The 22,784-nt window shown below is 49.5% G+C and overlaps 1 protein-coding gene and 2 long non-coding RNA genes across 8 annotated transcripts; 2 read left to right on the plus strand and 1 right to left on the minus strand.

The window, feature by feature from the left end:
• Positions 1 to 3,471: 3,471 nt before the first annotated feature.
• On the minus strand, positions 3,472 to 12,812 carry LOC118383704 (phosphoribosyl pyrophosphate synthase-associated protein 2-like). 3 transcript variants are annotated; one of them, XM_052515087.1, is made up of 12 exons: positions 12,798 to 12,812; positions 12,489 to 12,657; positions 11,539 to 11,693; positions 10,536 to 10,588; positions 10,397 to 10,463; positions 9,359 to 9,531; positions 9,055 to 9,170; positions 6,728 to 6,783; positions 6,393 to 6,523; positions 5,448 to 5,518; positions 5,200 to 5,346; positions 3,472 to 3,968 (listed from the first exon to the last, which is right to left on the minus strand). In XM_052515087.1, exons 3-12 carry the CDS (start codon positions 11,562 to 11,564, stop codon positions 3,810 to 3,812), a joined length of 999 nt encoding a protein of 332 aa, XP_052371047.1. In that variant the 5' UTR covers positions 11,565 to 11,693; positions 12,489 to 12,657; positions 12,798 to 12,812; the 3' UTR covers positions 3,472 to 3,809. The 3 variants fall into 3 exon arrangements, with proteins under 3 accessions (XP_052371047.1, XP_052371046.1, XP_052371048.1); XM_052515086.1 differs by having other exon boundaries at positions 12,489 to 12,812; XM_052515088.1 differs by lacking the exons at positions 10,397 to 10,463; positions 12,489 to 12,657; positions 12,798 to 12,812 and having other exon boundaries at positions 11,539 to 11,625.
• On the plus strand, positions 5,470 to 6,369 carry LOC127928095 (uncharacterized). Its single transcript, XR_008130360.1, has 3 exons — positions 5,470 to 5,608; positions 5,673 to 5,832; positions 5,865 to 6,369. It is a non-coding gene; the product is annotated as an uncharacterized LOC127928095 (long non-coding RNA).
• On the plus strand, positions 9,538 to 10,402 carry LOC127928094 (uncharacterized). 4 transcript variants are annotated; one of them, XR_008130358.1, is made up of 3 exons: positions 9,538 to 9,788; positions 10,049 to 10,279; positions 10,314 to 10,402. It is a non-coding gene; the product is annotated as an uncharacterized LOC127928094 (long non-coding RNA). The 4 variants fall into 4 exon arrangements; XR_008130357.1 differs by having other exon boundaries at positions 10,110 to 10,279; XR_008130359.1 differs by having other exon boundaries at positions 9,749 to 9,821; positions 10,083 to 10,279.
• Positions 12,813 to 22,784: the final 9,972 nt, after the last annotated feature.

The following is a 22,784-nucleotide window of genomic DNA, read 5'->3' on the forward strand; positions in this document are numbered from 1 at the left end:
ACTGGTCATACGCTCTAACCCTGTGGGTTACTGGTCCTACGCTCTAACCCTGTGGGTTACTGGTCCTACGCTCTAACCCTGCTGGTTACTAGTCCTACGCTCTAACCCCGTGGGTTACTGGTCCTACGCTCTAACCCTGCTGGTTACTGGTCCTACGCTCTAACCCTGTGGGTTACTGGTCCTACGCTCTAACCCTGTGGGTTACTGGTCCTACGCTCTAACCCTGCTGGTTACTAGTCCTACGCTCTAACCCTGTGGGTTACTGGCCCTACGCTCTAACCCTGTGGGTTACTGGTCCTACGCTCTAACCCTGCTGGTTACTGGTCCTACGCTCTAACCCTGTGGGTTACTGGTCCTACGCTCTAACCCTGTGGGTTACTGGTCCTACGCTCTAACCCTGTGGGTTACTGGCCCTACGCTCTAACCCTGTGGGTTACTGGTCCTACGCTCTAACCCTGTGGGTTACTGGTCCTACGCTCTAACCCTGTGGGTTACTGGTTCTACGCTCTAACCCTGTGGGTTACTGGCCCTACGCTCTAACCCTGTGGGTTACTGGTCCTACGCTCTAACCCTGTGGGTTACTGGTCCTACGCTCTAACCCTGTGGGTTACTGGTTCTACGCTCTAACCCTGTGGGTTACTGGCCCTACGCTCTAACCCTGTGGGTTACTGGTCCTACGCTCTAACCCTGTGGGTTACTGGTCCTACGCTCTAACCCTGTGGGTTACTGGTCCTACGCTCAAACCCTGTGGGTTACTGGTCCTACGCTCTAACCCTGTGAGTTACTGGTCCTACGCTCTAACCCTGTGGGTTACTGGTCCTACGCTCTAACCCTGTGGGTTACTAGTCCTACGCTCTAACCCTGCTGGTTACTGGTCCTACGCTCTAACCCTGTGGGTTACTGGCCCTACGCTCTAACCCTGTGGGTTACTGGTCCTACGCTCTAATCCTGTGGGTTACTGGTCCTACACTCTAACCCTGTGGGTTACTGGTCCTACGCTCTAACCCTGTGGGTTACTAGTCCTACGCTCTAACCCTGTGGGTTACTGGCCCTACGCTCTAACCCTGTGGGTTACTGGTCCTACGCTCTAACCCTGTGGGTTACTGGTCCTACGCTCTAACCCTGTGGGTTACTGGTCCTACGCTCTAACCCTGTGGGTTACTGGTCCTACGCTCTAACCCTGTGGGTTACTGGTCCTACGCTCTAACCCTGTGGGTTACTGGTCCTACGCTCTAACCCTGTGGGTTACTGGTCCTACGCTCTAACCCTGTGGGTTACTGGTCCTACGCTCTAACCCTGTGGGTTACTGGTCCTACGCTCTAACCCTGTGGGTTACTGGTCCTACGCTCTAACCCTGTGGGTTACTGGTCCTACGCTCTAACCCTGTGGGTTACTGGTCCTACGCTCTAACCCTGCTGGTTACTAGTCCTACGCTCTAACCCTGTGGGTTACTGGCCCTACGCTCTAACCCTGTGGGTTACTGGTCCTACGCTCTAACCCTGCTGGTTACTGGTCCTACGCTCTAACCCTGTGGGTTACTGGTCCTACGCTCTAACCCTGTGGGTTACTGGTCCTACGCTCTAACCCTGTGGGTTACTGGCCCTACGCTCTAACCCTGTGGGTTACTGGTCCTACGCTCTAACCCTGTGGGTTACTGGTCCTACGCTCTAACCCTGTGGGTTACTGGTTCTACGCTCTAACCCTGTGGGTTACTGGTCCTACGCTCTAACCCTGTGGGTTACTGGCCCTTCTGGTGTGTTTGTGTGTCTAGGTAACATCCGTTGGTCAGTGTGTTTTAGAGAAACAGATGGCTCTGACGTCACACACACACACTGCCATCACCATCAATCACACACACACACACACACCGTAAACATACACACACACTACACACACACACACACACACACACACACACACACACACACTGTAACACACACACACACACACACACACACACACACACACACACACACACACACACACACACACACACACACACATCATAGACATGAACATGCTCAACATCAATCATCCAGCTGAATAATCAATAAATACATCAACTGGAATACAGTACAGACCAGAGGAGGCTGGTGGGGGAGGCTGGAATACAGAACAGACCAGAGGAGGCTGGTGGGGGAGGCTGGAATACAGAACAGACCAGAGGAGGCTGGTGGGGGAGGCTGGAATACAGAACAGACCAGAGGAGGCTGGTGGGGGAGGCTGGAATACAGAACAGACCAGAGGAGGTTGGTGGGGGAGGCTGGAATACAGAACAGACCAGAGGAGGCTGGTGGGGGAGGCTGGAATACAGAACAGACCAGAGGAGGCTGGTGGGGGAGGCTGGAATACAGAACAGACCAGAGGAGGCTGGTGGGGGAGGCTGGAATACAGAACAGACCAGAGGAGGCTGGTGGGGGAGGCTGGAATACAGAACAGACCAGAGGAAGCTGGTGGGGGGAGGCTGGAACACAGAACAGACCAGAGGAGGCTGGTGGGGGAGGCTGGAATACAGAACAGACCAGAGGAGGCTGGTGGGGGAGGCTGGAATACAGAACAGACCAGAGGAGGCTGGTGGGGGGAGGCTGGAACACAGTACAGACCAGAGGAGGCTGGTGGGGGAGGCTGGAATACAGTACAGACCAGAGGAGGCTGGAATACAGAACAGATCAGAGGAGGCTGGTGGGGGAGGCTGGAATACAGTACAGACCAGAGGAGGCTGGAATACAGTACAGACCAGAGGAGGCTGGAATACAGTACAGACCAGAGGAGGCTGGAATACAGTACAGACCAGAGGAGGCTGGTGGTAGGAGGCTGGAATACAGAACAGACCAGAGGAGGTTGGTGGGGGAGGCTGGAATACAGAACAGACCAGAGGAGGCTGGTGGGGGAGGCTGGAATACAGAACAGACCAGAGGAGGCTGGTTGGGGGAGGCTGGAATACAGAACAGACCAGAGGAGGCTGGTGGGGGAGGCGGTCTACTACACCTGTTGTATTCAGCATTTCACTGTAAGGTCTACTACACCTGTTGTATTCAGCATTTCACTGTGAGGTCTACTACACCTGTTGTATTCAGCATTTCACTGTAAGGTCTACTACACCTGTTGTATTCAGCATTTCACTGTAAGGTCTACTACACCTGTTGTATTCAGCATTTCACTGTAAGGTCTACTACACCTGTTGTATTCAGCATTTCACTGTAAGGTCTACTACACCTGTTGTATTCAGCATTTCACTGTGAGGTCTACTACACCTGTTGTATTCAGCATTTCACTGTAAGGTCTACTACACCTGTTGTATTCAGCATTTCACTGTCAGGTCTACTACACCTGTTGTATTTGGCATTTCACTGTGAGGTCTACTACACCTGTTGTATTCAGCATTTCACTGTGAGGTCTACTACACCTGTTCGGCGAACGTGACAAATAAACTTTGATTTGAAAACATCTGCTGCACAAATACCGACAAACCAATGGCAATTCGTTTTTATTTTGGCAGAAAATAAACGTGCATATGTGTGTGTGTGTGTAGTCTGTGGTGTGTGTAGTCTGTGGTGTGTGTGTGTAGTCTGTGGTGTGTGTGTGTGTGTGTGTGTGTGTGTGTGTGTGTAGTCTGTGGTGTGTGTGTGGTGTGTATCAGTCGTCAGCTCCTATGTTGTGGAACAGACAAGACATTGACTCTCCACAGTGGATCCTCCGTACAGCTTCAGACAGGATCAGAGATGTGGTGTGTGTGTGTGTGTGTGTGTGTGTGTGTGTGTGTGTGTGTGTGTGTGTGTGTGTAGTCTGTGGTGTGTGTGTGGTGTGTATCAGTCGTCAGCTCCTATGTTGTGGAACAGACAAGACATTGACTCTCCACAGTGGATCCTCCGTACAGCTTCAGACAGGATCAGAGAAACATCAACTGTCTTTATCTTACAGCACTGGAGCTTCTGGGACGAGTGGGGAATCGTGTTGGTTACCACCACCTAGAGAAGAGGGAGACAGAGACAGACAGACGGGTAGAGAGACAGACAGACGGGCAGAGAGAGAGACTTAATCAAGAGAATCATGAGAAAACTAAAAAAGCTCCAACTAGACAGACAGACCCTCCCCTCAGTTCCCGTCCCCTCCCCTCCGTTCCACTCCCCTCCGTTCCCTTCCCTTCCCCTCCGTTCCCGTCCCCTCCGTACCAGTCCCCTTCGTTCCCGTCCCTTCCCGTCGCCTCCGTTCCCCTCCCCTCCGTTCCCGTCCCCTCCCCTCCGTTCCCTCCCCTCCGTTCCCGTCCCCTCCGTTCCCTCCCCTCCGTTCCCGTCCCCTCCCCTCCGTTCCCGTCCCCTCCCTTCCCGTCCCCTCCCCTCCGTTCCGTCCCCTCCCTTCCCCTCCCCTCCCTTCCCGTCCCCTCCCGTCCCCTCCGTTCCCGTCCCCTCCGTTCCCCTCCCCTCCCTTCCCGTCCCCTCCGTTCCCGTCCCCTCCCCTCCGTTCCCGTCCCCTCCGTTCCCCTCCCCTCCGTTCCCCTCCCCTCCGTTCCCCTCCGTTCCCGTCCCCTCCGTTCCCGTCCCCTCCGTTCCCGTCCCCTCCGTTCCCGTCCCCTCCGTTCCCGTCCCCTCCCCTCCGTTCCCCTCCGTTCCCCTCCGTTCCCCTCCCCTCCGTTCCCGTCCGTTCCCGTCCCCTCCGTTCCCGTCCCCTCCGTTCCCCTCCCCTCCGTTCCCCTCCCCTCCGTTCCCCTCCGTTCCCCTCCCCTCCGTTCCCGTCCCCTCCGTTCCCGTCCCCTCCGTTCCCGTCCCCTCCCCTCCGTTCCCGTCCCCTCCCCTCCGTTCCCCTCCCCGTCCCCTCCCGTCCCCTCCGTACCAGTCCCCTCCGTTCCCCTCCCCTCCGTTCCCGTCCCTTCCCGTCCCCTCCGTTCCCCTCCCCTCCGTTCCCGTCCCCTCCCTTCCCGTCCCCTCCGTTCCCCTCCCCTCCGTTCCCCTCCCCTCCGTTCCCGTCCCTTCCCCGTCCCCTCCGTTCCCCTCCCCTCCGTTCCCGTCCCTTCCCGTCCCCTCCGTTCCCCTCCCCTCCGTTCCGTCCCTTCCCGTCCCCTCCGTTCCCCTCCCCTCCGTTCCCCTCCCCTCCGTTCCCCTCCCCTCCGTTCCCCTCCCCTCTCCCCGTTACCGTCCCCTCCGTTCCCGTCCCCTCTCCTCCCCTCCCCCCCCGTTCCCATCCCCTCCATTCTGCTCTTACCTGACTAATGGCTGACTCCTGGAGGATTCTGGGAGCGTCCGCAGACAGGATGGCATGTGTTGCCATGGCGATGATCGGCCCCGCCCCCCTCTCCCTCAGCATCTCCGCTGCCGCCACAAAACCCACTGCATCATCGATGATGTCATCCTGACATACACACACCAGGTTAACGCACATACACACCTCCCCCGTCCTGCCTTGACGATGTCACACAGCCTCCTCCCCGACCTCTGACCCCAGCCACTCACCACGATGATGGCGATGCGTCCGGCCACATCTCCCACGACTGTGATAGGATGCTTCTCCTTAGGGATACAGACTGACAGAGAGAGAGACGGTAATGAGGCCCGTTATCTACTGACCCAGAGTCAGATGAAGCCCTTTATCTACTGACCCAGAGTCAGATGAAGTCCTTTATCTACTGACCCAGAGTCAGATGAAGCCCTTTATCTACTGACCCAGAGTCAGATGAGGTCCTTTATCTACTGACCCAGAGTCAGATGAAGTCCTTTATCTACTGACCCAGAGTCAGATGAAGTCCTTTATCTACTGACCCAGAGTCAGATGAAGTCCTTTATCTACTGACCCAGAGTCAGATGAAGTCCTTTATCTACTGACCCAGAGTCAGATGAAGTCCTTTATCTACTGACCCAGAGTCAGATGAGGTCCTTTATCTACTGACCCAGAGTCAGATGAAGTCCTTTATCTACTGACCCAGAGTCAGATGAGGTCCTTTATCTACTGACCCAGAGTCAGATGAAGTCCTTTATCTACTGACCCAGAGTCTGATTAACAGGGAACTGTGTGTCTCTAACAGGGAACTGTGTGTCTCTAACAGGGAACTGTGTGTCTCTAACAGGGAACTGTGTGTCTCTAACAGGGAACTGTGTGTTTCTAACAGGGAACTGTGTGTCTCTAACAGGGAACTGTGTGTCTCTAACAGGGAACTGTGTGTCTCTAACAGGGAACTGTGTGTTTCTAACAGGGAACTGTGTGTCTCTAACAGGGAACTGTGTGTCTCTAACAGGGAACTGTGTGTCTCTAACAGGGAACTGTGTGTCTCTAACAGGGAACTGTGTGTCTCTAACAGGGAACTGTGTGTCTCTAACAGGGAACTGTGTGTCTCTAACAGGGAACTGTGTGTCTCTAACAGGGAACTGTGTGTCTCTAACAGGAAACTGTGTGTCTCTTACAGGGTAGTTCAGGTAGACCTCTGGTGGTTCTGACTGTCGGAGGAGAGTGCCGTCCGTCCAGCAGGTCCGTCTCTGCATCACCGTGGATCACAGCAATAGACACACGCAACCTCTCGGCGAGGGACTGGGCCCTAGACAACAGAGACAGAGAGACAGACACAGAGACAGACTTAGTTGTAGTGTGTTAATTCATAGCGTCAGGGTAACTCACCTCTTAGAAACAGAGACAGAGAGACAGAGAGACAGAGAGACAGAGAGACACAGAGAGACAGAGAGACAGAGAGACAGAGAGACAGACTTGTAGTGTGTTAATTCATAGCGTCAGGGTAACTCACCTCTTAGCGGAGGACGGTGATTTGGCCACGATGACGGCATTATGGTAGTCTGGAATCTACAGGGAGACAACAAGGAGTTATGGGTAGTGTAGTCCTTCCTCCTGTATGTACTGTAGTAGGAGGGGGTTGTGGGTAGTGTAGTCCTCCCTCCTCCTGTATGTACTGTAGTAGGAGGGGGTTGTGGGTAGTGTAGTCCTCCCTCCTCCTGTATGAACTGTAGTAGGAGGGGGTTGTGGGTAGTGTAGTCCTTCCTCCTGTATGTACTGTAGTAGGAGGGGGTTGTGGGTAGTGTAGTCCTCCCTCCTCCTGTATGTACTGTAGTGGTAGGGGGTTGTGGGTAGTGTAGTCCTCCCTCCTCCTGTATGAACTGTAGTAGGAGGGGGTTGTGGGTAGTGTAGTCCTTCCTCCTGTATGTACTGCAGTAGTAGGGGGTTGTGGGTAGTGTAGTCCTCCCTCCTCCTGTATGTACTGCAGTCGGAGGGGGTTGTGGGTAGTGTAGTCCTTCCTCCTGTATGTACTGCAGTAGTAGGGGGTTGTGGGTAGTGTAAGTCCTTCCTCCTGTATGTACTGTAGTAGGAGGGGGTTGTGGGTAGTGTAGTCCTCCCTCCTCCTGTATGAACTGTAGTAGGAGGGGGTTGTGGGTAGTGTAGTCCTTCCTCCTGTATGTACTGCAGTAGTAGGGGGTTGTGGGTAGTGTAGTCCTCCCTCCTCCTGTATGTACTGCAGTAGGAGGGGGTTGTGGGTAGTGTAGTCCTTCCTCCTGTATGTACTGTAGTAGTAGGGGGTTGTGGGTAGTGTAGTCCTCCCTCCTGTGTGTACTGTAGTAGTAGGGGGTTGTGGGTAGTGTAGCCCTACCTCCTACTGTATGTACTGTAGTAGTAGGGGGTTGTGGGTAGTGTAGTCCTACCTCCTCCTGTATGTACTGTAGTAGTAGGGGGTTGTGGGTAGTGTAGTCCTCCCTCCTACTGTATGTACTGCAGTAGGAGGGGGTTGTGGGTAGTGTAGTCCTTCCTCCTGTATGTACTGTAGTAGTAGGGGGTTGTGGGTAGTGTAGTCCTTCCTCCTGTATGTACTGTAGTAGGAGGTGGTTGTGGGTAGTGTAGTCCTCCCTCCTTCTGTATGTACTGCAGTAGGAGGGGGTTGTGGGTAGTGTAGTCCTTCCTCCTGTATGTACTGTAGTAGTAGGGGGTTGTGGGTAGTGTAGTCCTTCCTCCTGTATGTACTGTAGTAGGAGGGGGTTGTGGGTAGTGTAGTCCTTCCTCCTGTATGTACTGTAGTAGTAGGGGGTTGTTGGTAGTGTAGTCCTACCTCCTCCTGTATGTGCTGTAGTAGTAGGGGGTTGTGGGCAGTGTAGTCCTCCCTCCTGTATGTACTGTAGTAGTAGGGGGTTGTGGGTAGTGTAGCCCTACCTCCTACTGTATGTACTGTAGTAGAAGGGGGTTGTGGGTAGTGTAGTCCTACTTCCTCCTGTATGTACTGTAGTAGTAGGGGGTTGTGGGTAGTGTAGTCCTCCCTCCTACTGTATGTACTGCAGTAGGAGGGGGTTGTGGGTAGTGTAGTCCTACCTCCTCCTGTATGTACTGTAGTAGTAGGGGGTTGTGAGTAGTGTAGTCCTCCCTCCTGTATGTACTGTAGTAGTAGGGGGTTGTGGGTAGTGTAGTCCTACCTCCTCCTGTATGTACTGCAGTAGGAGGGGGTTGTGGGTAGTGTAGTCCTCCCTCCTGTATGTACTGTAGTAGTAGGGGGTTGTGGGTAGTGTAGTCCTCCCTCCTGTATGTACTGTAGTAGTAGGGGGTTGTGAGTAGTGTAGACCTACCTCCTCCTGTATGTACTGTAGTAGGAGGGGGTTGTGGGTCGTGTAGTCCTCCCTCCTCCTGTATGTACTGCAGTAGTAGGGGGTTGTGGGTAGTGTAGTCCTTCCTCCTGTATGTACTGTAGTAGGAGGGGGTTGTGGGTAGTGTAGTCCTCCCTCCTCCTGTATGTACTGCAGTAGTAGGGGGTTGTGGGTAGTGTAGTCCTCCCTCCTACTGTATGTACTGCAGTAGGAGGGGGTTGTGGGTAGTGTAGTCCTACCTCCTCCTGTATGTACTGTAGTAGTAGGGGGTTGTGGGTAGTGTAGTCCTTCCTCCTGTATGTACTGTAGTAGTAGGGGGTTGTGGGTAGTGTAGTCCTCCCTCCTGTATGTACTGTAGTAGTAGGGGGTTGTGGGTAGTGTAGTCCTCCCTCCTACTGTATGTACTGCAGTAGGAGGGGGTTGTGGGTAGTGTAGTCCTACCTCCTCCTGTATGTACTGTAGTAGTAGGGGGTTGTGAGTAGTGTAGTCCTACCTCCTCCTGTATGTACTGCAGTAGGAAGGGAGAAGCTCTCAGGTTGTCTACTGGGATGTTGAAGAAGCCCTGAATCTCCTTCTGATGAAGATCCACAGTGATGAGATGGGTCAGACCTACACACACACACACACACACACACACACACACACACACACACACACACACACACACACACACACACACACACACACACACACACACACACACACACACACACACACACACACACGTACGTCAGACCTCACACAGCGTAGATGAACCGTTATCTCCGACACATTTGATTATAAACACAACGTCTCACCTGCCCTGCACATCAGAGAGGCGATCAGCTTACAGACGATGGATCCCCGTTTCCTCATCTTACACTGTTTACTGTAGGGTAGGTACGGCAGCACGCCACACACACTCCTCGCGCACGCCGTCACGCACCCATACGCCATCACACACAGCTCCATCAGGCACCGGTTCACATCCCTGCACACACACACACTTTACTGTTACAGTGACACAAATACACAGAGAGAGGGAGAGCTCCATTGATAGAAGAATTTGAATATTTAAAGTAGTGACTAAAGTATTCCACCCTGAATCTGTAGAACTGGGTGAAATGTGTTAGAATCATAAGACTATAATCTACAATAACCCAGTATAAACTGACGGTGTACACCAGGTGTATCCTGTTATAAACTGACACCAGGTGTATCCTGTTATAAACTGACGGTGTACACCAGGTGTATCCTGTATAAACTGACGGTGTACACCAGGTGTATCCTCTATAAACTGACGGTGTACACCAGGTGTATCCTCTATAAACTGACGGTGTACACCAGGTGTATCCTCTATAAACTGACGGTGTACACCAGGTGTATCCTATTATAAACTGACGGTGTACACCAGGTGTATCCTGTTATAAACTGACGGTGTACACCAGGTGTATTCTGTTATAAACTGACTCCAGGTGTATCCAGTATAAACTGACGGTGTACTCCAGGTGTATCCTGTTATAAACTGACGGTGTACACCAGGTGTATCCTGTTATAAACTGACACCAGGTGTATCCTGTTATAAACTGACGGTGTACACCAGGTGTATCCTGTTATAAACTGACGGTGTACACCAGGTGTATCCTGTTATAAACTGACGGTGTACACCAGGTGTATCCTGTTATAAACTGACGGTGTACACCAGGTGTATCCTGTTATAAACTGACGGTGTACACCAGGTGTATTCTGTTATAAACTGACGGTGTACACCAGGTGTATCCTGTTATAAACTGACGGTGTACACCAGGTGTATCCTGTTATAAACTGACACCAGGTGTATCCTGTTATAAACTGACGGTGAGATGGTCTGGATGATGTAGACGTCTTTCCCTCTGACCGACTCCTGGATCTGGATACGCGTTTCTATGGAGACAAGAGGTCAGGTCAGGGGTCACACAGAACCATCATCCTCCTCCTCCTCCTCCTCTTCCTCACCTCCATTAGAATCCTGGTAGACTTCAGTCTTCCCCAGCTCTACTCCCAGTCTCCTATAGACAGACAGGTTAGGAGGTGTTATATAATACTCAACTAGAGGTGTAGAACGAGAGGTGTAGACAGACAGACAGACAGACAGACAGACAGACAGGCAGGCAGGCAGGCAGGCAGGCAGGCAGGCAGACAGGCAGGCAGACAGACAGACAGACAGACAGACAGACAGACAGACAGACAGACAGACAGACAGACAGACAGACAGGTTAGGAGGTGTTATATAATACTCAACTAGAGGTGTAGAACGAGAGGTGTAGACAGACAGACAGACAGACAGACAGACAGACAGACAGACAGACAGACAGACAGGTTATATAATACTCAACTACAGTCTCCTACCAGAGGGAAAGGTAACATGCTAACCCTGGGGGGTTCATGTCCACTCTAATCAAGGTGTTTCTATCTGACGTGTCCACTCTAGTCAAGGCGTTTCTATCTGATGTGTAGTAAGAGGGAATCATGTCCACTCTAGTCAAGGCGTTTCTATCTAATGTGTAGTAAGAGGGAATCATGTCCACTCTAGTCAAGGCGTTTCTATCTGATGTGTAGTAAGAGAAAATCATGTCCGCTCTAGTCAAGGCGTTTCTATCTAATGTGTCGTAAGAGGGAATCATGTCCACTCTAGTCAAGGCGTTTCTATCTGACGTGTCCACTCTAGTCAAAGTGTTTCTATCTGACGTGTCCACTCTAGTCAAGGCGTTTCTATCTGACGTGTCCACTCTAGTCAAGGCGTTTCTATCTGACGTGTCCACTCTAGTCAAGGCGTTTCTATCTGACGTGTCCACTCTAGTCAAGGCGTTTCTATCTGACGTGTCCACTCTAGTCAAGGCGTTTCTATCTGACGTGTCGTAAGAGGGAGTCATGTCCACTCTAGTCAAGGCGTTTCTATCTGCAACAGCCCTGGTGTAAACTGGAACATCTGGAAAGTGGGTGTGGTCTATTGACTCACTCTGCGATCCTATTGGCCAGCTCCATACAAGAGGGTGAGGAGTTAGCAGAGAACAGGACCAATCGGTCCTTCAGTTTGTCTACATTGGTCTTAGCCCCTCCCTCTGGGGGCGTGGCCAACCCCTGTCTGGGCTGCCACACTTCAGTGAGACCTTCCTGGAAAACACACAACATTATTACCACACAAATCACATTTCATTTGCCAAATACAACAGTGAAATGCTTACTTACCAGCCCTTAACCAACAATGCAGATTTAAGAAAACAGGGTTAGGAAAATAAAACAAAGTTAAATTTTTGTAACATTTTTTTAAATCGCACAATAAAATAACAATAAAGTGTCTACACTTCTCGGGTTTTGCTCAGTGGGCGAAACACTGTCTTGAGTGGGTTTCAGTACCCAAGAGGTTACATTATGTAGTTAACTAACTAATTAACTAACTAACTCTCTCCTCTACAGCTTGGTCCTGGGGCCCCCTCCCCCATGGGTGCACGTTTTGGTATTTACCTAGTCCTGGGTAATTTGAATCGGTGTCCTGCCAAGGGGCAGGGGCCCCAGGAGTTTGGTCTTCCGGTACCTTACCTGGTGGTTACCATGGTGACACCGGGGATGGTGATCACCTGGCTGCTCAAGCACTTCCTGATAGCTAAACGTTGTCTAGCAACAAACTAAGGAGTAAAAGTTATTACATACTAAACCACTTATATTTATAAATGTTTCAAAGTCTAAACTAACAAGAATCTAACTAGCTACACTGTAATTGAGAGAGATTTTTTTAGGGGGTTTTAAGTTATCCAAGGTAAAAGCAGCAAGTTGCGGGTTATTACCCCTGCGGTTTATCCAATAATGTATTTATAAACTTCACCGTTTATAGTATTAGATGTGTCCAGGTTGCGATGCTTTGGGTGACAGACAATATAAACAACGTCGTTATCGACTTAAATCTCTCACCAGTTTGCTTTCGGTGTCCAGTATAAAAACCGTATTAAATGTTTCTTTCCAAATCAACAACAAGTCAACTCTGGAGACATGAGTTGTGTTGTTTAGTAGACAGACACGTGTAGCACCGTCACCCAGCGGTAGAGTTGAACCTCCCACGTTTTATCCACCTGGAGTCTTTCTGTTTTCACAAGAAACGGATGTTAGTTTTTATTTTATTTTTACAGATATCTTGTGTGAGAAATAATCAGCAATATTTTAACTCTGGTTTTATCCGCAGTAGTGTAGAATGTGTTTTATTATTCTGCTGCTCAAACTAACTTGGTCCGACCGGATACGGAAGCATCCGGAACATGAATATCTGGATCAGAGAGTTTCTAAACCAAGAGGCGCAATATTTTGAGACTTCCGGGAACACTTGTGAAATAGATCAATGAGAGAAATTAACAATTCTTCCTTATTAGTTGTTAATTTTCCTTAAATCTAAAAGGCACAATCTAGACATGTTATTACTCCAACTTCGTGAAAAATGACAAATTGACACGTTTTCATTTTCGGTAGAAACAATTTTATATCAGAAAAGTGTGGATTTTGATTTTTTGACTGCCCGCACATGCGCAGTTTTGTCGTGTCGTCGCCATAACAGCGCCTACAAATGGAATTGGTTGATTTCTATTGGACAAGCAGCTTAGTCTTTGTCTGGATCATCCAATCACAAGCGAGAAAACAAAATTAACCCGGAAATAGTTAACCCAAAGAGTTTACCGCGAAATTGAGCATACAGACGGGGACGGGAGAAGAAAAAACGAACAAACACGGAACCGACTGAAAAAATAGATATTATTATACACCTCGTCTGTCCGGTCCATAACCGGTCAACTTGACTGACTACTAATGGACGAGTATGACGAGATGTTCGGGATAGAGGACGAGTATGAACAACAGTTCGCTGATGAGCTGGAGGTCCTGGCTGAGATGGACTGTGAGTTGTAGCCTAGTTAGATAAAGGATAAAAGTTAGTCTGGTCAATATTTAAAAAAATATCCAAAAGTCTTCTTATTAAACCGACTTTTCTAAACGCGTTGTTTGTTTCGGTCCTTCTGTAGCACAGTTGGTAGAGCATGGTGCTTGTAACGCCACGGTAGTGGGTTCGATTCCCGGGGCCACCCATACGTAGAATGTATGCACACATGACTGTAAGTCGCTTTGGATAAAAGCGTCTGCTAAAATGGCATATATTATTATTATATATTTCTCACCTGGGCGTCAGGTGATATAACTCAGAACGGGCATCGTTTTGAAAAGTCGCTTTATAGGGTCGTCAATAGTTAAAAATGTGTTTGTCACATGAGCCAAGTACAACAGGTGTAGTAGACCTCACAGTGAAATGCTGAATACAACAGGTGTAGTAGACCTTACAGTGAAATGCTGAATACAACAGGTGTAGTAGACCTCACAGTGAAATGATGAATACAACAGGTGTGGTAGACCTCACAGTGAAATGCTGAATACAACAGGTGTAGTAGACCTCACAGTGAAATGCTGAATACAACAGGTGTAGTAGACCTCACAGTGAAATGCTGAATACAACAGGTGTAGTAGACCTTACAGTGAAATGCTGAATACAACAGGTGTAGTAGACCTCACAGTGAAATGCTGAATACAACAGGTGTAGTAGACCTCACAGTGAAATGCTGAATACAACAGGTGTAGTAGACCTCACAGTGAAATGCTGAATACAACAGGTGTAGTAGACCTCACAGTGAAATGCTGAATACAACAGGTGTAGTAGACCTCACAGTGAAATGCTGAATACAACAGGTGTAGTAGACCTCTCCCAAAATGCAGATGTAGTAGTTCTCTAGGAACAGATGGAGTAGTTCTCTAGGAACAGATGTAGTAGTTCTCTAGGAACAGATGTAGTAGTTCTCTAGGAACAGATGTAGTAGTTCTCTAGGAACAGATGTAGTAGTTATCTAGGAACAGATGGAGTAGTTCTCTAGGAACAGATGGAGTAGTTCTCTAGGAACAGATGGAGTAGTTCTCTAGGAACAGATGGAGTAGTTCTCTAGGAACAGATGGAGTAGTTCTCTAGGAACAGATGGAGTAGTTCTCTACGAACAGATGTAGTAGTTCTCTAGGAGCAGATGTAGTAGTTCTCTAGGAACAGATGTAGTAGTTCTCTATGAACAGATGTAGTAGTTCAGCAGAAAAATCATCCCTCATCTCCATGTTACAGGTCTTGGTTAGGGTTCCCATGTCTCCATGTTACAGGTCTTGGTTAGGGTTCCCATGTCTTCATGTTACAGGTCTTGGTTAGGGTTCCCATGTCTCGATGTTACAGCTCTTGGTTAGGGTTCCCATGTCTCCATGTTACAGGTCTTGGTTAGGGTTCCCATGTCTCCATGTTACAGGTCTTGGTTAGGGTTCCCGTGTCTCCATGTTACAGTTCTTGGTTAGGGTTCCCATGTCTCCATACAGCTGGTTAGGGTTCCCACAGGGCCATGTCTCCATGTTACAGCTCTTGGTTAGGGTTCCCATGTCTCCATGTTACAGGTCTTGGTTAGGGTTCCCATGTCTCCATGTTACAGGTCTTGGTTAGGGTTCCCATGTCTCCATGTTACAGGTCTTGGTTAGGGTTCCCATGTCTCCATGTTACAGGTCTTGGTTAGGGTTCCCATGTCTCCATGTTACAGGTCTTGGTTAGGGTTCCCATGTCTCCATGTTACAGGTCTTGGTTAGGGTTCCCATGTCTCCATGTTACAGGTCTTGGTTAGGGTTCCCATGTCTCCATGTTACAGCTCTTGGTTAGGGTTCCCATGTCTCCATGTTACAGGTCTTGGTTAGGGTTCCCATGTCTCCATGTTACAGCTCTTGGTTAGGGTTCCCACAGGGCCATGTCTCCATGTTACAGGTCTTGGTTAGGGTTCCCATGTCTCCATGTTACAGGTCTTGGTTAGGGTTCCCATGTCTCCATGTTACAGGTCTTGGTTAGGGTTCCCATGTCTCCATGTTACAGGTCTTGGTTCCATGTTACAGGGTTCCCATGTCTCCATGTTACAGCTCTTGGTTAGGGTTCCCATGTCTCCATGTTACAGCTCTTGGTTAGGGTTCCCATGTCTCCATGTTACAGGTCTTGGTTAGGGTTCCCATGTCTCCATGTTACAGGTCTTGGTTAGGGTTCCCATGTCTCCATGTTACAGGTCTTGGTTAGGGTTCCCATGTCTCCATGTTACAGGTCTTGGTTAGGGTTCCCATGTCTCCATGTTACAGCTCTTGGTTAGGGTTCCCATGTCTCCATGTTACAGGTCTTGGTTAGGGTTCCCATGTCTCCATGTTACAGGTCTTGGTTAGGGTTCCCATGTCTCCATGTTACAGCTCTTGGTTAGGGTTCCCATGTCTCCATGTTACAGGTCTTGGTTAGGGTTCCCATGTCTCCATGTTACAGGTCTTGGTTAGGGTTCCCATGTCTCCATGTTACAGGTCTTGGTTAGGGTTCCCATGTCTCCATGTTACAGGTCTTGGTTAGGGTTCCCACAGGGCCATGTCTCCATGTTACAGGTCTTGGTTAGGGTTCCCATGTCTCCATGTTACAGGTCTTGGTTAGGGTTCCCATGTCTCCATGTTACAGGTCTTGGTTAGGGTTCCCATGTCTCCATGTTACAGCTCTTGGTTAGGGTTCCCATGTCTCCATGTTACAGGTCTTGGTTAGGGTTCCCATGTCTCCATGTTACAGGTCTTGGTTAGGGTTCCCATGTCTCCATGTTACAGCTCTTGGTTAGGGTTCCCATGTCTCCATGTTACAGGTCTTGGTTAGGGTTCCCATGTCTCCATGTTACAGGTCTTGGTTAGGGTTCCCATGTCTCCATGTTACAGGTCTTGGTTAGGGTTCCCATGTCTCCATGTTACAGGTCTTGGTTAGGGTTCCCATGTTCCCAGCTCTTGGTTGTCTCCATGTTACAGGTCTTGGTTAGGGTTCCCATGTCTCCATGTTACAGGTCTTGGTTAGGGTTCTTGGTTAGGGTTCCCATGTCTCCATGTTACAGGTCTTGGTTAGGGTTCCCATGTCTCCATGTTACAGGTCTTGGTTAGGGTTCCCATGTCTCCATGTTACAGGTCTTGGTTAGGGTTCCCATGTCTCCATGTTACAGCTCTTGGTTAGGGTTCCCATGTCTCCATGTTACAGGTCTTGGTTAGGGTTCCCATGTCTCCATGTTACAGGTCTTGGTTAGGGTTCCCATGTCTCCATGTTACAGGTCTTGGTTAGGGTTCCCATGTCTCCATGTTACAGCTCTTGGTTAGGGTTCCCATGTCTCCATGTTACAGGTCTTGGTTAGGGTTCCCATGTCTCCATGTTACAGCTCTTGGTTAGGGTTCTCATGTCTCCATGTTACAGGTCTTGGTTAGGGTTCCCATGTCTCCATGTTACAGGTTCTTGGTTACAGGGTTCCCATGTCTCCATGTTACAGGTCTTGGTTAGGGTTCCCATGTCTCCATGTTACAGGTCTTGGTTAGGGTTCCCATGTCTCCATGTTACAGCTCTTGGTTAGGGTTCCCATGTCTCCATGTTACAGGTCTTGGTTAGGGTTCCCATGTCTCCATGTTACAGGTCTTGTTCTCCATGTTACAGGTCTTGGTTAGGGTTCCCATGTCTCCATGTTACAGGTCTTGGTTAGGGTTCCCATGTCTCCATGTTACAGCTCTTGGTTAGGGTTCCCATGTCTCCATGTTACAGGTCTTGGTTAGGGTTCCCATGTCTCCATGTTACAGGTCTTGGTTAGGGTTCCCATGTCTCCATGTTACAGCTCTTGGTTAGGGTTCCCATGTCTCCATGTTACAGGTCTTGGTTAGGGTTCCCATGTCTCCATGTTACAGCTCTTGGTTAGGGTTCCCATGTCTCCATGTTACAGGTCTTGGTTAGGGTTCCCATGTCTCCATGTTACCCATGTCTCCATGTTACAGCTCTTGGTTAGGGTTCCCATGTCTCCATGTTACAGGTCTTGGTTAGGGTTCCCATGTCTCCATGTTACAGGTCTTGGTTAGGGTTCCCATGTCTCCATGTTACAGGTCTTGGTTAGGGTTCCCATGTCTCCATGTTACAGCTCTTGGTTAGGGTTCCCATGTCTCCATGTTACAGGTCTTGGTTAGGGTTCCCATGTCTCCATGTTACAGGTCTTGGTTAGGGTTCCCATGTCTCCATGTTACAGGTCTTGGTTAGGGTTCCCATGTCTCCATGTTACAGGTCTTGGTTAGGGTTCCCATGTCTCCATGTTACAGGTCTTGGTTAGGGTTCCCATGTCTCCATGTTACAGCTCTTGGTTAGGGTTCCCATGTCTCCATGTTACAGGTCTTGGTTAGGGTTCCCATGTCTCCATGTTACAGGTCTTGGTTAGGGTTCCCATGTCTCCATGTTACAGCTCTTGGTTAGGGTTCCCATGTCTCCATGTTACAGGTCTTGGTTAGGTTCCCATGTCTCCATGTTACAGGTCCATGTCTCCATGTTACAGCTCTTGGTTAGGGTTCCCATGTCTCCATGTTACAGGTCTTGGTTAGGGTTCCCATGTCTCCATGTTACAGCTCTTTGTTAGTGTTCCCATGTCTCCATGTTACAGGTCTTGGTTAGGGTTCCCATGTCTCCATGTTACAGCTCTTGGTTAGGGTTCCCATGTCTCCATGTTACAGGTCTTGGTTAGGGTTCCCATGTCTCCATGTTACAGGTCTTGGTTAGGGTTCCCATGTCTCCATGTTACAGGTCTTGGTTAGGGTTCCCATGTCTCCATGTTACAGGTCTTGGTTAGGGTTCCCATGTCTCCATGTTACAGGTCTTGGTTAGGGTTCCCATGTCTCCATGTTACAGGTCTTGGTTAGGGTTCCCATGTCTCCATGTTACAGGTCTTGGTTAGGGTTCCCATGTCTCCATGTTACAGGTCTTGGTTAGGGTTCCCATGTCTCCATGTTACAGCTCTTGGTTAGGGTTCCCATGTCTCCATGTTACAGGTCTTGGTTAGGGTTCCCATGTCTCCATGTTACAGCTCTTGGTTAGGGTTCCCATGTCTCCATGTTACAGGTCTTGGTTAGGGTTCCCATGTCTCCATGTTACAGGTCTTGGTTAGGGTTCCCATGTTACAGGTCTTGGTTTGGGTTCCCATGTCTCCATGTTACAGCTCTTGGTTAGGGTTCCCATGTCTCCATGTTACAGGTCTTGGTTAGGGTTCCCATGTCTCCATGTTACAGGTCTTGGTTAGGGTTCCCATGTCTCCATGTTACAGGTCTTGGTTAGGGTTCCCATGTCTCCATGTTACAGCTCTTGGTTAGGGTTCCCATGTCTCCATGTTACAGGTCTTGGTTAGGGTTCCCATGTCTCCATGTTACAGGTCTTGGTTAGGGTTCCCATGTCTCCATGTTACAGGTCTTGGTTAGGGTTCCCATGTCTCCATGTTACAGGTCTTGGTTAGGGTTCCCATGTCTCCATGTTACAGGTCTTGGTTAGGGTTCCCATGTCTCCATGTTACAGCTCTTGGTTAGGGTTCCCATGTCTCCATGTTACAGGTCTTGGTTAGGGTTCCCATGTCTCCATGTTACAGGTCTTGGTTAGGGTTCCCATGTCTCCATGTTACAGGTCTTGGTTAGGGTTCCCATGTCTCCATGTTACAGGTCTTGGTTAGGGTTCCCATGTCTCCATGTTACAGCTCTTGGTTAGGGTTCCCATGGGGCCTTGTCTCCATGTTACAGGTCTTGGTTAGGGTTCCCATGTCTCCATGTTACAGGTCTTGGTTAGGGTTCCCATGTCTCCATGTTACAGGTCTTGGTTAGGGTTCCCATGTTACAGGTCTTGGTTAGGGTTCCCATGTCTCCATGTTACAGCTCTTGGTTAGGGTTCCCATGTCTCCATGTTACAGGTCTTGGTTAGGGTTCCCATGTCTCCATGTTACAGGTCTTGGTTAGGGTTCCCATGTCTCCATGTTACAGGTCTTGGTTAGGGTTCCCATGTCTCCATGTTACAGGTCTTGGTTAGGGTTCCCATGTCTCCATGTTACAGCTCTTGGTTAGGGTTCCCATGTCTCCATGTTACAGCTCTTGGTTAGGGTTCCCATGTCTCCATGTTACAGGTCTTGGTTAGGGTTCCCATGTCTCCATGTTACAGGTCTTGGTTAGGGTTCCCATGTCTCCATGTTACAGGTCTTGGTTAGGGTTCCCATGTCTCCATGTTACAGCTCTTGGTTAGGGTTCCCATGTCTCCATGTTACAGCTCTTGGTTAGGGTTCCCATGTCTCCATGTTACAGGTCTTGGTTAGGGTTCCCATGTCTCCATGTTACAGGTCTTGGTTAGGGTTCCCATGTCTCCATGTTACAGGTCTTGGTTAGGGTTCCCATGTCTCCATGTTACAGGTCTTGGTTAGGGTTCCCATGTCTCCATGTTACAGCTCTTGGTTAGGGTTCCCATGTCTCCATGTTACAGGTCTTGGTTAGGGTTCCCATGTCTCCATGTTACAGCTCTTGGTTAGGGTTCCCATGTCTCCATGTTACAGGTCTTGGTTAGGGTTCCCATGTCTCCATGTTACAGGTCTTGGTTAGGGTTCCCATGTCTCCATGTTACAGCTCTTGGTTAGGGTTCCCATGTCTCCATGTTACAGGTCTTGGTTAGGGTTCCCATGTCTCCATGTTACAGCTCTTGGTTAGGGTTCCCATGTCTCCATGTTACAGGTCTTGGTTAGGGTTCCCATGTCTCCATGTTACAGCTCTTGGTTAGGGTTCCCATGTCTCCATGTTACAGCTCTTGGTTAGGGTTCCCATGTCTCCATGTTACAGCTCTTGGTTAGGGTTCCCATGTCTCCATGTTACAGCTCTTGGTTAGGGTTCCCATGTCTCCATGTTACAGGTCTTGGTTAGGGTTCCCATGTCTCCATGTTACAGCTCTTGGTTAGGGTTCCCATGTCTCCATGTTACAGCTCTTGGTTAGGGTTCCCATGTCTCCATGTTACAGCTCTTGGTTAGGGTTCCCATGTCTCCATGTTACAGGTCTTGGTTAGGGTTCCCATGTCTCCATGTTACAGGTCTTGGTTAGGGTTCCCATGTCTCCATGTTACAGGTCTTGGTTAGGGTTCCCATGTCTCCATGTTACAGGTCTTGGTTAGGGTTCCCATGTCTCCATGTTACAGCTCTTGGTTAGGGTTCTCATGTCTCCATGTTACAGGTCTTGGTTAGGGTTCCCATGTCTCCATGTTACAGGTCTTGGTTAGGGTTCCCATGTCTCCATGTTACAGGTCTTGGTTAGGGTTCCCATGTCTCCATGTTACAGGTCTTGGTTAGGGTTCCCACAGGGCCATGTCTCCATGTTACAGCTCTTGGTTAGGGTTCCCATGTCTCCATGTTACAGGTCTTGGTTAGGGTTCCCATGTCTCCATGTTACAGCTCTTGGTTAGGGTTCCCATGTCTCCATGTTACAGGTCTTGGTTAGGGTTCCCATGTCTCCATGTTACAGCTCTTGGTTAGGGTTCCCATGTCTCCATGTTACAGGTCTTGGTTAGGGTTCCCATGTCTCCATGTTACAGGTCTTGGTTAGGGTTCCCATGTCTCCATGTTACAGCTCTTGGTTAGGGTTCCCATGTCTCCATGTTACAGGTCTTGGTTAGGGTTCCCACAGGGCCATGTCTCCATGTTACAGCTCTTGGTTAGGGTTCCCATGTCTCCATGTTACAGGTCTTGGTTAGGGTTCCCATGTCTCCATGTTACAGCTCTTGGTTAGGGTTCCCATGTCTCCATGTTACAGGTCTTGGTTAGGGTTCCCATGTCTCCATGTTACAGCTCTTGGTTAGGGTTCCCATGTCTCCATGTTACAGCTCTTGGTTAGGGTTCCCATGTCTCCATGTTACAGGTCTTGGTTAGGGTTCCCATGTCTCCATGTTACAGCTCTTGGTTAGGGTTCCCATGTCTCCATGTTACAGGTCTTGGTTAGGGGTTCCCATGTCTCCATGTTACAGGTCTTGTTACAGTCTCCATGTTCTCTTGGTTAGGGTTCCCATGTCTCCATGTTACAGGTCTTGGTTAGGGTTCCCATGTCTCCATGTTACAGCTCTTGGTTAGGGTTCCCATGTCTCCATGTTACAGGTCTTGGTTAGGGTTCCCATGTCTCCATGTTACAGGTCTTGGTTAGGGTTCCCATGTCTCCATGTTACAGCTCTTGGTTAGGGTTCCCATGTCTCCATGTTACAGGTCTTGGTTAGGGTTCCCATGTCTCCATGTTACAGGTCTTGGTTAGGGTTCCCATGTCTCCATGTTACAGCTCTTGGTTAGGGTTCCCATGTCTCCATGTTACAGCTCTTGGTTAGGGTTCCCATGTCTCCATGTTACAGCTCTTGGTTAGGGTTCCCATGTCTCCATGTTACAGCTCTTGGTTAGGGTTCAGGGCCATGTCTCCATGTTACAGCTCTTGGTTAGGGTTCCCATGTCTCCATGTTACAGGTCTTGGTTAGGGTTCCCATGTCTCCATGTTACAGCTCTTGGTTAGGGTTCCCATGTCTCCATGTTACAGGTCTTGGTTAGGGTTCCCATGTCTCCATGTTACAGGTCTTGGTTAGGGTTCCCATGTCTCCATGTTACAGGTCTTGGTTGTTATGTCTCCAGTTACAGGTCTTGGTTAGGGTTCCCATGTCTCCATGTTACAGGTCTTGGTTAGGGTTCCCATGTCTCCATGTTACAGGTCTTGGTTAGGGTTCCCATGTCTCCATGTTACAGGTCTTGGTTAGGGTTCCCATGTCTCCATGTTACAGGTCTTGGTTAGGGTTCCCATGTCTCCATGTTACAGCTCTTGGTTAGGGTTCCCATGTCTCCATGTTACAGGTCTTGGTTAGGGTTCCCATGTCTCCATGTTACAGGTCTTGGTTAGGGTTCCCATGTCTCCATGTTACAGGTCTTGGTTAGGGTTCCCATGTCTCCATGTTACAGCTCTTGGTTAGGGTTCCCATGTCTCCATGTTACAGGTCTTGGTTAGGGTTCCATGTTACAGCTCTTGGTTAGGGTTCCCATGTCTCCATGTTACAGCTCTTGGTTAGGGTTCCCATGTCTCCATGTTACAGGTCTTGGTTAGGGTTCCCATGTCTCCATGTTACAGGTCTTGGTTAGGGTTCCCATGTCTCCATGTTACAGCTCTTGGTTAGGGTTCCCATGTCTCCATGTTACAGCTCTTGGTTAGGGTTCCCATGTCTCCATGTTACAGCTCTTGGTTAGGGTTCCCATGTCTCCATGTTACAGGTCTTGGTTAGGGTTCCCATGTCTCCATGTTACAGCTCTTGGTTAGGGTTCCCATGT

The sequence above is a fragment of the Oncorhynchus keta genome, unplaced genomic scaffold (genome assembly GCF_023373465.1).
Source record: "Oncorhynchus keta strain PuntledgeMale-10-30-2019 unplaced genomic scaffold, Oket_V2 Un_scaffold_21438_pilon_pilon, whole genome shotgun sequence".
Taxonomy (NCBI): domain Eukaryota; kingdom Metazoa; phylum Chordata; class Actinopteri; order Salmoniformes; family Salmonidae; genus Oncorhynchus; species Oncorhynchus keta.

Coding starts and splice junctions, on each gene's coding strand:
- LOC118383704 (XM_052515087.1), bottom strand. CDS start 11,564: ATGGAGCTGGCCAATAGGATCGCAGA. Junction 9,532..10,396: donor ATCATCCAGACCATCTCACC/GTCAGTTTATAA, acceptor GTGTGTGTGCAG/GGATGTGAACCGGTGCCTGA. Junction 5,347..5,447: donor GACGCATCGCCATCATCGTG/GTGAGTGGCTGG, acceptor TGTGTATGTCAG/GATGACATCATCGATGATGC.